The 13,952-nt window shown below is 35.2% G+C and overlaps 1 protein-coding gene across 4 annotated transcripts in view; it reads left to right on the top strand.

Annotated features, from left to right (window-relative positions):
• LOC139697808 (spondin-1) overlaps nt 1-13,952 on the top strand; it is a 204,275-nt gene that overhangs the window by 172,208 nt on the left and 18,115 nt on the right. For all 4 annotated transcript variants that reach the window (XR_011702818.1, XM_071596657.1, XM_071596656.1 and 1 more), the window contains exons 8-13: nt 2,208-2,403; nt 4,773-4,944; nt 5,344-5,617; nt 7,681-7,860; nt 10,038-10,164; nt 11,172-11,342. Coding sequence is in view for 3 of the 4 variants with exons in the window: in XM_071596657.1 (XP_071452758.1) it covers nt 2,208-2,403; nt 4,773-4,944; nt 5,344-5,617; nt 7,681-7,860; nt 10,038-10,164; nt 11,172-11,342 (1,120 nt within the window). In the remaining variant the exon portion in view is untranslated. The remainder of the gene's footprint in view (nt 1-2,207; nt 2,404-4,772; nt 4,945-5,343; nt 5,618-7,680; nt 7,861-10,037; nt 10,165-11,171; nt 11,343-13,952) is intronic.

The following is a 13,952-nucleotide window of genomic DNA, read 5'->3' as shown; positions in this document are numbered from 1 at the left end:
TTTGTGTACCGTGAGACCTGAAGAAGTTGACGCCATTTTACAAGTCTAGGAAGAACACTTCATAAAGGTCGCCTTATACCAGTGGCACAAACAGTTCTGAAACGATGATCAAAAAATAAATGATCATACTTGGTTCAAAATAAATGGACGAAGCACACAACATTAATACTGTAAATTTATCTTGAACGATAAACCAATGAAACAATCAATACAGCTAATATTCAGTGATTTTTCATATTAACTTAATAATAGCAAAATCACATGCTATGGAAAAAATTGTATGTTATACTCCGATTCGCATTAATTTCCTTTACTAATTGGTTATCAAAAACTGATGAAATAATAAATGACAAAGCAAATCTTCCATAAAATAACTAAAACAATTATATAAAAATATGACCTTCTGAGCGAAAATTTCAAAACTTCATGAGGGTCACCTCGCCGTTATTCGATTGAGCTAACTTTTGCACATATCGTTTTTTAATTGATTAAAACAAGAAAGGCGGGTGGGAGCTAAACTTTTAGAAAGTTGAAAAATAAGGGCCACCCTAATAGGTACCCTTACAAATTCAAATGAGGCAGCAGTATGACCTATATTAAAATAGTGATAACTCCTTCAGTTAGGTAATCGTAGAATTTTTATTGCATCGGTAGGTATAATATAATAAATTGCAGAAGCCTCAAAAATAAAACAGCGGATCTCGAGCACATAATGCAAAGTCATTCCGCTGATATAGAATTAAGCACAGAAAGTTGGTTGTGTAATAATATAAGCGACCAAGAAATTTTCCCAATAGATTTCAAAGTTTACCGACACCATAGAGGTACAAGACCCGGAGGAGGAGTTTTCGTGGCAGTGAAAAGTAATTTTGAAAGCAGGCAATTTGTATTTGAAAATAACAACATAGAAAGTGTTTAGTGTACCTTACTGCGATCTAATCAACCCGACATTAATCATTTGGTTGATTAACATCAACCCAATGTTCTTTCTATAGACCTCCAGACTCAGATTTTAAAACACTTGTAGATGTAAGCCTACAAGTACTACCCAAAGAAGCGAATGTTTACGAATTGGTAAAATATCTCAGCAGAAAACGTCATATTCATCATGTTACTTCGAATTTACGTTTAATTAAAGTGTTATTTTTGCTAAAAAATGCTGATAAATGAAAAATAAATATAGAAATATACTTTGTAATTTTTTAGCAATACTGTTGAAATTCTACTACTCTATTTACTATACTCGTATCTTTAACATGACCTTTAATGGAACCCCATGTGATGTTGTGGACAACGGTTGCCTTCAGATATATGTGATGTGATCAGAGTACGTCACAAATGGAAACACTTTCTGGCGCTATATGCAGGGGTAAACTTGGAGAGCTCAGAATCAATTGGCACAAGAGATTGCAGGGATATACTCGTAGATGATTGAAAGAGTAATAGAATTTTGTGGGTGTCTGATTAGAGTTTTCAGTGCTGCATAGAAGGCAACTTATTGGTAGGAGAGTTTCGTATAGCATCCATCATCAGATGAAGCCAAAGAGAGGATTTTGGTATACATATACATTTTTGTTAGTTTCAAAAGTTGAATGTAATATGCTCATAGAATTGATCGATAACATTTGAGGAGCTTTAGTTTTGAAATGTGGCCTCTTTCCTTTTTTTACTCTAATAATTTCACGGCAGTGTAGTTTTCTTCTGTTAATTCATTGTGCATACCTTACATTACTTCTTTAAAAACATAAACTTAACCAAAGAGTGATGATAGTTAAAAATGGCAATAAGATGAAGAGAAAATCCATGGATCCTTCCCATTGACATCTTAATATTGGTGTACAATTGCATTAATTCGTCGTTCAACATAATAACCAGGCTCAGACGATCGAAAGTGTAATATAAATAAAACATTTGCAAAAAATAATTTAAATTTTAGGGAGAATGAAAAAGATTTAATTTTATTTCATAATATTTCTAAAATAAAAATATCTCATTGCCGGTGAGTTAATAGAAGTGGCTGTTAGTAGCACTTTACTGTTGATAAATATGTTTTTTTTGGAGCCAGTGTAAATTGAAATACCATGGAAGTGTCGCTGGAGTCAAACATAAAATTTATATATCCCGCAATATTACACCGATACAACCAAAACTTTTCTGCAGTTTCGCCATTCCTTCGTCTAATGTGCTCATCATTTTCTTTTTCTCAGTCTCCCGATTCGCCCACCCAGCCGCAAGATGCCATAAGGAGAATAACATCCTCCTTTCCCAATGACAAAAGGTCTCCTTTCTACGACCCCACCGGCGCCGAAATGAAACCACTTGCAAGGCTGTATCTCTCGAGGCAGCGCCTTTATGAGAAAACGTGTGACCCGACCGGAATCAGCGGAGGAGAGGATGACCGCCGTGAGTAGCCAACCATCTCTCCCACCCTCCCCCCGCCCCAGGAAACGGGGCACAGTAGCACTTGACCGTCAGGGTCCCCCGATTTGCCCGAATACTAGTGTTCCGACGACATTCTTCCCTCGTTCCGACAAATATTCGGCCTTGGTGAATGTGTTCAAACTCGAAAAAAGTCATCGGAGTGCGTGACGCACGTCACTCCGGAGGGGAGGGCTTCAAGGAGCGTTGTTACGAGTGACACAAGAAGAGGGGAAGGAGAAAATTGATTTGATAGGAATGTAATGCCAAAAATGACTACGAGGGTAAATGGAGAAAAATAAGTGAATCAAGATATTTATAAAAGTAATTAGGAAACAGATTCATCATAGAAGGTAGAACAAATTAAAGGAAAAACTTCAGACCACTTTTTTTACTCATCCGTTCCACAAGTGCACGAACCAGCTGACTTCTCCCTCCATCTTACGCAACTTTTTCTGTATAAGTGCGAGGTTTTACCAAAGTTCCTTAAAATCTTATTTAAATAATTGCGGGAATAATAAAATATAATAAAACTTACCCCTCTGGACCTTATGACCACACATTTCCCTTTTGTAACAATTCCCTTAAATGAAAATCAAATGCTAATTACATTCATTTCACCCCAAATAATTAATGATTAATTTATACTATTTCATAGATATTTCGTGAGTCTATTTATTCTCCTTGAATAATATCTCACGTAGTTAAAGCATCAGCCTGTTTAGAACATATCATGAAGGATCCATATAGACAAATTGCACCGTTTTTCATATGCATAATTGTTCCGTTTTCTTCAAAATTGGGTAAATTCTATCAACTTCATCCTTTTACTTCTATCTAATGAAAATCAAACTGAATGGAAGGTGGTTGCATTATTTATAATTCCCACAAATTACGCAAGTTGATCACTGCCATTAAAGCCAAAACACCAATGCTCCTTTTCCGAATTGTAAATACACATTTGCATTTAGTTTGCACTTTCTTGTATGTATCAGTTACTATTATAGTCATAATCCAACGGAAAAACTTCTCAGCATTAATCATTAGGAGCTGTGGAACATTTCATTATCTACTAGTGATGTGGACCTGATTTTTCTTCAATGATTCAAGATATGTTGGAAGGAGTTCTAGACTAACTCTAAAATATTGAATAATTTTCGACTTCAGTGATCTATTTTGCCTTTCTTGTGGTCACAGAAGGAGAATGAGATGGTTCTTTATATCTGAATACTTGGCACTAAATTTTCCTTTTCTCTTATTTTCGTATGTCATTCTATCCGGTTATGAGCACATGCTGGGAACTATTCTTCAGCACTGAGCAAATTTGTACCACCCAAATCTTTTTGTGGCCACAAAGTGTTTACTGAGTACCTAACTCGTAATTTGTGAATTGTCAGCTTATTACGAGAGTCATTTGTTTTGATTTAGATGGTGGACCAAATTTATTGCTACCAATGATCAAAACTTAGGGTAAGGAAACTTAAAACTTTACAAACAGAACTTAAGTATACTTAGCAATAAACAAAACCAAAGTTGTGTAATTGAAGTGCATGATAGAATGGGTTGAGTGATGACAGCTGGTATGGGATGAATAGAATGAAAGTGAGTAGGAAAACAAAGGTAAGTTACTGGCTGGCAGAAGCACTCACCGAGAAACAGTTCTAATCCTTCAAAAGTTACTAGTTGAACCACTTGGCTACGTAATTCACTTCATGTCAGGAATTCCAGCCAGTCAACTAGCTCCCTGCAACCTACAGGAAGCAATGCTACACTTTCAAATTGGTTGCAGAAGACCAGGAAAGGATCCACACACCTCAGATTCTTCTTCACCCATTTCTTGGGGACTTGGCATCTTCTTTCAAAATGGGTCCTAATTAGCTGGTGCCGCAGGCCTTGGTTATGCCTACGCTCCCATGATTCCTCATTACCCATGCCATGGGTGAAAATTCTAGGATCAAATAACTAAATACCTGGCAATAATTGAAGGTGCTTCTTGGGCCAGTATACATAGTTGAATCACACAAGAACTAATTTATGATTATTAAGAGAGCACTTTTGGTGAGTTGATTTTTCTGTGTTAATAAAATTATTTGACCCTGGTTTTTAAATTAGGTACTCAAAATAACACGAGCACTCGTATAAACCATATTAATACCATACTTGGAGCTGTATTGACAATATATTAATGGATAGAAACTTAGTGTTATAATAAAATGACAGTGTTTCTCAGTCTTTTGTTATCCACAGATCCCACAATACCTATTGCCAATGGAGGCTATGGAATCAACAGATACAGTACTCCCATTAATACTTTCCCACTGACTAGTATTCCTTGTCTGCAATTCATTCCACAGCTGAATGTGCAGTGGGAGACTGGACAAAATGGAGTCCATGCTCAGTGACATGTGGACGTGGCGTAAAGAACAGACAGCGCTATTACCTCAACGTCCGTGAGGCTCAGATGGCCGAGTGCGCCCAGAAACTTTCAGAAACTATAACCTGCCTTGGGACTATTCATCACTGCGAGTTAGTTGCAATTTCAATCATTTGTCAATTTGAATAATTTTTCTCTTTGAAAGTATGAATACCACTGCTGCTTCATTCATCCTTACCCTAATGAATAAATGTCTCTAAAGTAAAAATGACCTAGTCCATACAAAATTTTTAATCTCAAAAAGAGCTTTAACCTCTACTTGTGTTTCCTCTAATGGCATGTCTCATTAAAATTCAATCTTTTAATGATTTTCAAAGGAGGAGATTTTTAGATTAATTATTAAATACTAGCAATTATAAAGCAATACTCAAGTAGAATTACCAATGAAATGGGTCAATGAAATTACCTTAACTTAGCTATTTTAGCACCATTGGTTTTTGGGCAGTAGGCTGGAAGCCTAGCTTGTTTGACCATTGCTTCTTCTCTGCCAGTCCCCCTGGGAAGGGAATAGGTGGCAGAGGAATTGTTAACTCAGAGGGCTTGAGTGAGGAGATAAAGTCCTGGTGTTCTGTGTCTGAGTGGGGGTCGTGGTCTACCTGCTCAGTGACCTGTGGTCGCAACGGTGAGAGAACTCGATCACGCCGCCTAATGAGCAGGCTCGGCCGGAAGAAATGCAGAAATCCTCCTCCCCTCAGCCAGGCACAGCCTTGCCCCCAACCCCTGCCCCCCTGCCCAGATGGAATTGGAAGCGACCTGAATCCTAGGGTGAGCATACTTTTCTCTTCTCGGTTGATAGTCTGTAATGAAAATGATAATTAGAATAATATTTTTATTGGGAAACGATCAGACATCCAAGCCCTCTCTCTGGTGTAACCAATTCATCACTAAATACTTGTGCTGTAAGTGGAATTAGGATCAGTGACCCCAATTCTTCAAGATCTAGCTCTGCCCAAGTTTCTAGACATGTTTGTCCCTTGCATTATTAGAGATAATTTAAATCAGTAAATGTTAATTGGGTCATTTTTGCTCCTTGTGTTATGGATTTTCAATAGAATTTGTTGGCTAAATTATAAGGATTTTAATGATTTGGTTTGCACCTGGATGAGCTACTGAAAAAATTCACCATGGCAAGCAGTGATAGATCTAGAGGGGAGGGGAAAAAATGAAGGCTACCCTGTAGATACCAACACGATGTTTTGAATGGTCATGCATGGGAATCAGGTGGCATAGCATATTGTGATGGTAGAAAAAAATGGAAAATTACATGTTTATGTGTACAATTGGATTACAATCACAGAGTACCATGTCACAGCTGCAATGGAAGAGATTAGTGAACACAATGTTTGTTTATTAATTTCCATTTGCTATATTTTTTCCTCTACAAGATTCCTCTGGCAGGAGGGAATCTGGTGCCAATTAGATGGACTATAATAATTACTCTTTCTGGCTGTTATTTCTTTACAAATTAAAGTATTTTAGGGAAAAGGAGGAATGATTTCAATGGGTATCATTCAACACTATACCCCAGGCACCAAAATTTCTAGAAGCCTTGATGTCAAAGGAAATAAGATAAATTCCCTCCATGACTTCAGTTTATGCAGTTACTATAGGGCACAGAACTTCAGAAGTTAGCATGGGAATCAGTCACTAATGAAGATGGTGATTCTAAAACCCTGGAGAGAGAAGTGCAGAGAAGGGAAAGGTGATGGTAGGGTTGAGATGGAATAGCTGAGATCACATCTTGGGGACATGGTAAGAAGCAGATCACTTATGCCAGGGACTATTGCCATTAAGAGACAATGGGAATGGGGGAGTAGATTCAGAAACATGCTTCATAGAATTAGGCTTTCTGAGGTTGAATTATCAGGAAAACATAGAGAGAAGGGAGCAAGGACTCACAAACACATGGTCATTCAATGTAACATTACAACATTTTTTCCCTGCATTTTGCAATTTCATACCTTTCCAGAATGTGCAGCCGCCTCCATCTTTTATTCTCATGGAGGACCTCTGATTGGTATGCAGAAGTGGTGACTTGTCTATTAAATACTATGCTAATATTGTGGCATCATCTTTGTTTCCCAAACCTCTTTTGTGCTCATTTGCCCTTTCTCTGAAACTTCTCCATGCCTATATGATGTTCATGTTTTCACATGAAAAATACTCAATCTCATACATGCTAGCATTAAGTAAGGTATCCAAAAAATTTTTTGTTTGCATTACATTTTTCCTAAATTAATTGTGATGTGAAATGAGACTCCATGTTGTACTTGTCTATGGGACTTCTGTTTCTTGATTCGTATTATACTTTAGTAATAAAAGGTATGTTGCACCACATGTGGATTCTGGGCTCATTTTTCAGGAAAAGTTACTATGTTGCCATTCATTTTTTCACTTTAAAATATTGAGGCCTAAATGAAGTTCACCAATCTGTACAGTATGATGATGCTAATGCATGGTAGATAAACCTTTCTAAGAGGAAAATTATGAATGACTCTTTTGTTTTCATTTCATGAATATCATGAAAGACAAATTTAACATAATCCTGTTCTGTTAATAAGTTTTATAATTACCCATTTGCCTGTCGTTTTAATAAGTGATGACACTTTTCACTAATAAATGAGATGTGGTGAGTTGGCATATTTATATTTTCACCTGTTTTATTCTAGAAAACTTATTTCTCTTTGGAAAAAGACTGTGTTAATTATGTAAAATGTATACTTTGCTGAGTTTTTGGAATTTTTCATGACTGTGAACCTGGTTCTCAGCATGCATATTATGAATGCCGGTCCAGTAAATAACATTCTGTTGTTAATTTATTTTTACAGTATGGAATGACAAATCCCAACTGTATTGTGTCACAATGGAGTGAATGGGGTCCATGTAGTGTGACATGTGGACGAGGAAGGCGCCTCCGTACGCGATTAGTTCAAAACTTCACTAATATGATATCATCAAGAGCAAGTGATGAAGATGATCAACATGATGATGATGATGATGATAAAGAGGTAGATAAAAAAATATGAATTTTTATTATGAGGATTGGTCAGCAGCTAGGGTAATAATCCTTTTTAAATGAAACAACCAAACTTCTGATTCTCTATTTTGTTATAATTTCTTTGCATATGTTAACTAACAACACAGATTTTGATATGTGGAAACAAATATATTTATTTCTTCCTAATTTAACAAATTCGTAATAATACTTACATGTCAATAACTATGGCATGAAAAAATGTATGGGAACCTTTTTAGCAGTATTCAGGTCAGGAATTTCAAGTAGATACTAAGCTACCAGTAGTTTTATTGGACAAAAATCCTGGGTACTAGAATTAGAAATGCACATTAAGTTTTGTTAACTATGCACCAACACTGGTACCTATTAATGCAGCTTCTTATTGCAAAATGATACCTTCAAATACCTCCTTGAGTTATTATCCTAAACTAATTCACATAAATATTATGGTTAAAAAGGGCTAATGAATGTTTCACATAATGAATAGACTAAAGGGACATGTATCTTGTTCCAAAACTCTCCATAAATCATCCAGTGCTAATTAAGCATAGGGAATATGTACTGAAAGATGCTGATAATTTCCTTCTTGAACCAAAAAAGTTCAAGTAATCTAAGGAGTACTGAAGAGGCTATGTAAAAAACAAAAACATGCAGTAAAATATGTTCTGGTGACTTCCAAAGTTGGCTGCATAACTGTTGAGCCAGCCAGCTTTGTTCAGAGAATATTGCTGTTTTTTTAGTCCAGTAGCCATGGTGATGCATTTATTCTAATGCCAGTTGCCATATAACTCAGGAAAATATGGTTAGGGTGAGGTGTGGGGGATTAAGGATAAGGTGTGGGAGGTGCTAAAATGCAGCTGAGGCTGAGATGCAGTTGTACCATAGGCATTAGTTAGGTTTTAGATGTGTTGTCACACTTCTTGTTCACATCTTAGGCAAGTCCTACCTCAGCTAAGCCAGGGAGCAGGGGGGAATGAGCAAAGATGTGGGAGGAAAGGAGGAATATAGTACTACTATTACTTCTACTATGTATAGGGATGTCTTTGCATTTGATTTGTATTAGTTTTCCAAGGAATCAAATTTAAGAGAGCCTTGGTAAGATGTGGTGATTATGGAAGAATTGAGAAACTCTGCTTGGGGGTGCTGAGAGTAGTTCTAAGGATAAAAATATTCAAACCGCATACCTTGCTGAATTGATTAGTCAGAGTTAAGCTAGGATTATTCTTGTGGAAGTCTTAGATCTGGATATTTTGCATAGGCCTTAAGTTATAACGATCATTTTAATTGAGCTTGATATGATATAATTGATATACCTTTAGTGGTGAGGGTGAAAATAGGTAGAAAGAGGACAACTAAAATTTACTTAACTTGGTTTTGCATGAGATAAACATTAAGTAAAAAAGCTGGAGGATTGAAGTTATGGGCGAATGCATTGCAAGGACAACATAAACATGAGGCATAAAGATCAACCTCTTAAAAATGAAGGCGATGAATGCATTTCTGAAGTAACCAGATAAAATTAAATATATATTGGAATGTGGTAAAATACATTAAAATCGGTATAAGACTAAAGCTTGGGCAGTATTTTCTTTAAATGAATACAAGAAGAAATTATTAGTAAAAAGTTACATTTAATGTCTTAAAATTTCATATTCTTACTTCAGTTTGGAAGATTACCTAAATGTTTCATTTGAACCTTGAAGTATCTATTTGGGCATAAAAACTACCTTAGTTGGAGAGGAGAACGATGATTTGTCCACCATTGTCTCCCAACCTGCATAAAATTCCTATAGTATTTATCATATTTAATTAACTTAAACTTATAAAAACTCTTAGTGAAATACAAATTAAATTCCAATAAATATTTAATTCAAACTCAAAAGTCAATCCATGCGCATAATTTATTTTTGATCTACATATAGTTTTCCCACCAAATGCTTTAGGCCATTTCAAAATTAACTTCAAAATCAGATTTGAACTTCAGTTTTTTTTATAATTTTATGCAAAGAAGTTTTCAGGTAATATGCATAACTGTTAAGTACCTTCAGTTATTGAAAATAAGTTACTTTCGCTTCAATTGGTTTAAGTTAAAGTGAGACTGTTGTAAGTCTATATATAATTGATATTTATACGTCAATTAATAGGAGAATTATTTCCCTCTTTGTCTAGGATGATGATGATGAGGATGGTGATGCAGCTGATGACGCAGATGAATGTAGCAGAATTCTTAAAGAGGAACATGTTGAATGTGATGGTGAAGAAGAATCTTGTGAATTGAAGGATGACCAGGCAAAAGGTAACAATAAGCTATACAAGTGCATATTGCATCATACTTTTACTCGGAAAATGCTTTCATGTCATTATATAGTAATAATGGTTTTTATATGCTCAGTAGAAATATTATTTTACATCATAGTCTGGATGAAGGATTCTATTTTAACATAAAAAGGCTAGAAAAATAATTTTTATTATTAATCTTTAGTATTTTCTGTAAACTCTATCATTTATGTGCTCCTCATCACAAGTGAAAAGGCAATGATAAAAACTGTTATTCAGTTAAATGTATTTTTTGAGTCTTCCTGTGTCAGAATATGCTATAGATGATTGCAATCAATTGTACTATAAAATTTGTTGTCTCAGGCGTAACTTTGTGGAATTTGCATAACATATTGAAATGTAATGAAATAATTGACTTTGTAATTCCACACACTTTATTTAAAAACACACGACCCAGGTTTCGACGTTGAACGTCATCATCAGGTGCTTTGGAGCAGTTAGAAATTTTGAAATGTGTCCGTTGGAAAGATGATCTTGCCAACGAAATTTTGTATCCCTCCCACTCCCCACTCCTAGACCTACCACTCTTCTAAATCAAAAATGTAATTCTCTTTTCTTCCCAGCTACATTGTAACCTTTTTTACCCCTCCGACCTCCCTCTCTGACCAACCCCCCCCTCCTATGATCAGAAGGTATATATAGCCAGCGTGCTTCTATGAGGACCACCTGATGATGACGTTCAACGTCGAAACCTGGGTCGTGTGTTTTTAAATAAAGTGTGTGGAATTACAAAGTCAATTATTTCATTACATTTCAATTGTACTATGTTTTTACTAATAAGTCATGTTTATGAAAAATAATTAAGAAAATTGCAAATTTAATGACTGTATTAGAAAATATCAATCATATTAGAATGCATATTGCCCCAAGGTAGCATCAACATGTTATCAATTTTATTTATTAAAATATGTAGGTTATTTCTACTTGCACATTCCTCTGAACCAATTCCATTGAAATATTTTTCAGCTGCTTGTGCTCAAGAGAAGTTGGCTGGACCTTGCAGAGGATATTTTCGAAGATGGTACTTTGACAAAGAAGCTGCAAAATGCAAGGAATTTACCTTTGGTGGTTGCCGCGCTAACAGAAACAACTTTGAAACTGAGCAAGAATGTGAAAGAATATGTGAAGGTTATAAAGGTATAATTGGGTATTTATAAATTTGGTGTATATTAAATGTATTCACCAGTAGCTAGGAAAAGGGCCTAAATTGCTTTATTCCTTAAATAAAAATTATAGATGCTTTGATTAATTGCACCTTGGGAGGTACCTAATCAAATATCCCTTAATTCATTGCACAAAGTATACACATATGACATATCTGAACACATCTGATTAAAATCATTAACTTCTTTTGCTAATAAGCTTAAGGTCATTTCAATTAATAATACAACACAATGATATCCAAATATGAATGCATGGTAAATTTAAAAAGTAAACTTAAATAAACTGTAATTTTCCATTTATAACACATATTTTTCAATGGAATTTAAAATATTTGTTGGTAGATATTATACATTATAACAAGTGCACAACTAATGTCATCGAGGTCAGAAATGGATTCCAGGTCCCTATCTAAAATTTTTACACATTTTTTTTTGGGAATCAACACAAGTGAAACGCTTAGTATGCAAAAAAATAATTTTGCCATTTTTGCATGTCCCACCCCATTTATGCATAGACTCCCCCCCCAAGTTGCAGTCCTGTAATTGTGCTGAGTTTTTCATAAGGCAGAGGTTAATATTTCTATAGACATTTTTGTCAATTAATACCTTAAATTTTAATTCACATGACGACATATGTGTACATGTACAAAAGGAAAACAGTACTTAATTATTTAATTATTAGTATATATCTGGTTATTTTTATCCTACTTAGTTAATACCACCCATATAGAACTGCAGTTGAGTATTTTAATTACTTCATATAAATGGTTGTGCTAATTGCAAAAAAAATTGGTAGTTAAAATTTTGAGCTGGAACAGCCTTACTTCTTTGGAAGCTAGATTTAGTACAATTCCGTTTGGTGAGCAAGATTTTCTGATACTTTCTGCCACACCCACCATAATTCTTCCCAAAAAAGCTAATAATCAGCAGAGATTATAGCTAGGCTCTGACTTAGACAGACATTGGCATTTGGTATAATTGAGATGATCTTCCAAAGATTCCAGTAGTTTTAGCCACAAATGGTCACTGCAACAATCCTCACTCCTCCAACAGCACTAGGAAATCTTGGTCACTGACTTTCTCTACTCCAAACTATTGAAACAGATGGCTTCTGCCTACTTATTCTCACACTAAATTGTGATTACTTAATGGAAATTCAGTTAATAATTTAGAATTTAGATAGTGGCTTCTATTTATATAAATATTTCCGAAGGAAACAAAAACAAGGTCATTGGTTGAAGAAATGTACACAGCCACATGCTCTGATTCTATTAATATGAAGGTATTATTTAGCGGTATTCAGATAGTAAGCCACTCAAGCAATTTACTTGGTAGAGAAGGAAAAACTTTAGAAATGGATTTAGTACCAATACCTGCTAACATTGAGGTGAGAGGAGAAGGATTGGGAGTGAATAGGAGGGCAGGGAATGACACTTGCAGGGATTAACAGATAACCCACCCGTTGAACAACCAGAGAATTGATACTCTACAGTGACCGTATCTTATTCTTGAATCAATCTCCGTTAGGTCACACTCAAAGTTAAATATTTTTAATGCATATAATTTAGGATGTCTGCAAAGATATGCATTATAATCCGAGCAGATATACCACACATATAGCAGAAATGATATGGTTTTGTGAACCAAAAAATATATTTATTCTCTAAATTATTCAAACAATGATAGTTGGAAACTTTTCGTACATTATTTCCTTTAATGAATAACTCTAGTGGCTATTATGCTCATTAATCAGCTGATAAGGAAGAAACAGAAAGCTCTGTAACACCAATACTTTAGTAGAGCCATAAGTATAACTTCAATGTTTATAGTTTTCATCACTATTTTCACTATGCTGATTTTTGCACAGAGAAACAATTCAAGCATAATTTTTATGTTGGTAGGACTTGTTAATGAATGCATTATTAATAAAAATCATACATGCAATACACACAATGCAAAAATATCATAGCATACAAAGTAGGACGTTATTCAAAAGAGAGAAGAGCCTGAATTACTGGCTGTAGGAGGAGAGTTGGAACCAGAAAGGATGGTAACCAGAGGCAAAGGAGGAAGACCTGAGGATTTTATTAGTCCAATATACCTGTATTCTGCTTGTGATACTGTATTTCCTCATTTATCTTAAAGCCCTCTACCCAAACAACCCCAAGTAGTTTGCCTAATTAAACAACTTCAGATGTAAGCATTCTCTTGAAATTTTATCTGAAGTATAACTCAAGCTAGTGAAGAGAGGGCAAGTAATGCTGTATTACAGTCTATTATCCCCTGATTCTATCATAGCTAAATGACAAAATGCATCATTTCCGTAGCTAGCTGATCCAAATTTTCATGAAATCATTTATAATGCCTTGTGAGCCTGTTCAGCATAAGCAAGGGATGAGCATGAAAAAGACAATATGCTAAAATCAACAGTTTATTGAAACAAGAACTGTGCTTACTTCATGAGTTGAGTTAGTGGTAGGGATGAAGGCGGGTAGATGTATTTATACCAACAGTGAAAATATCCAATTGTCTGCATACAAAATTCACAGAAATCTGAATGGACTGGGAGAAGGGGAGTGTCTCA

This window comes from Hetaerina americana, unplaced genomic scaffold (assembly GCF_022747635.1).
Source record: "Hetaerina americana unplaced genomic scaffold, ioHetAmer1.1.p SCAF_8, whole genome shotgun sequence".
NCBI lineage: Eukaryota > Metazoa > Arthropoda > Insecta > Odonata > Calopterygidae > Hetaerina > Hetaerina americana.
The sequence above is the reverse complement of the archived record's forward strand: the minus strand, read 5'-3'. Positions and strand labels throughout refer to the sequence as shown.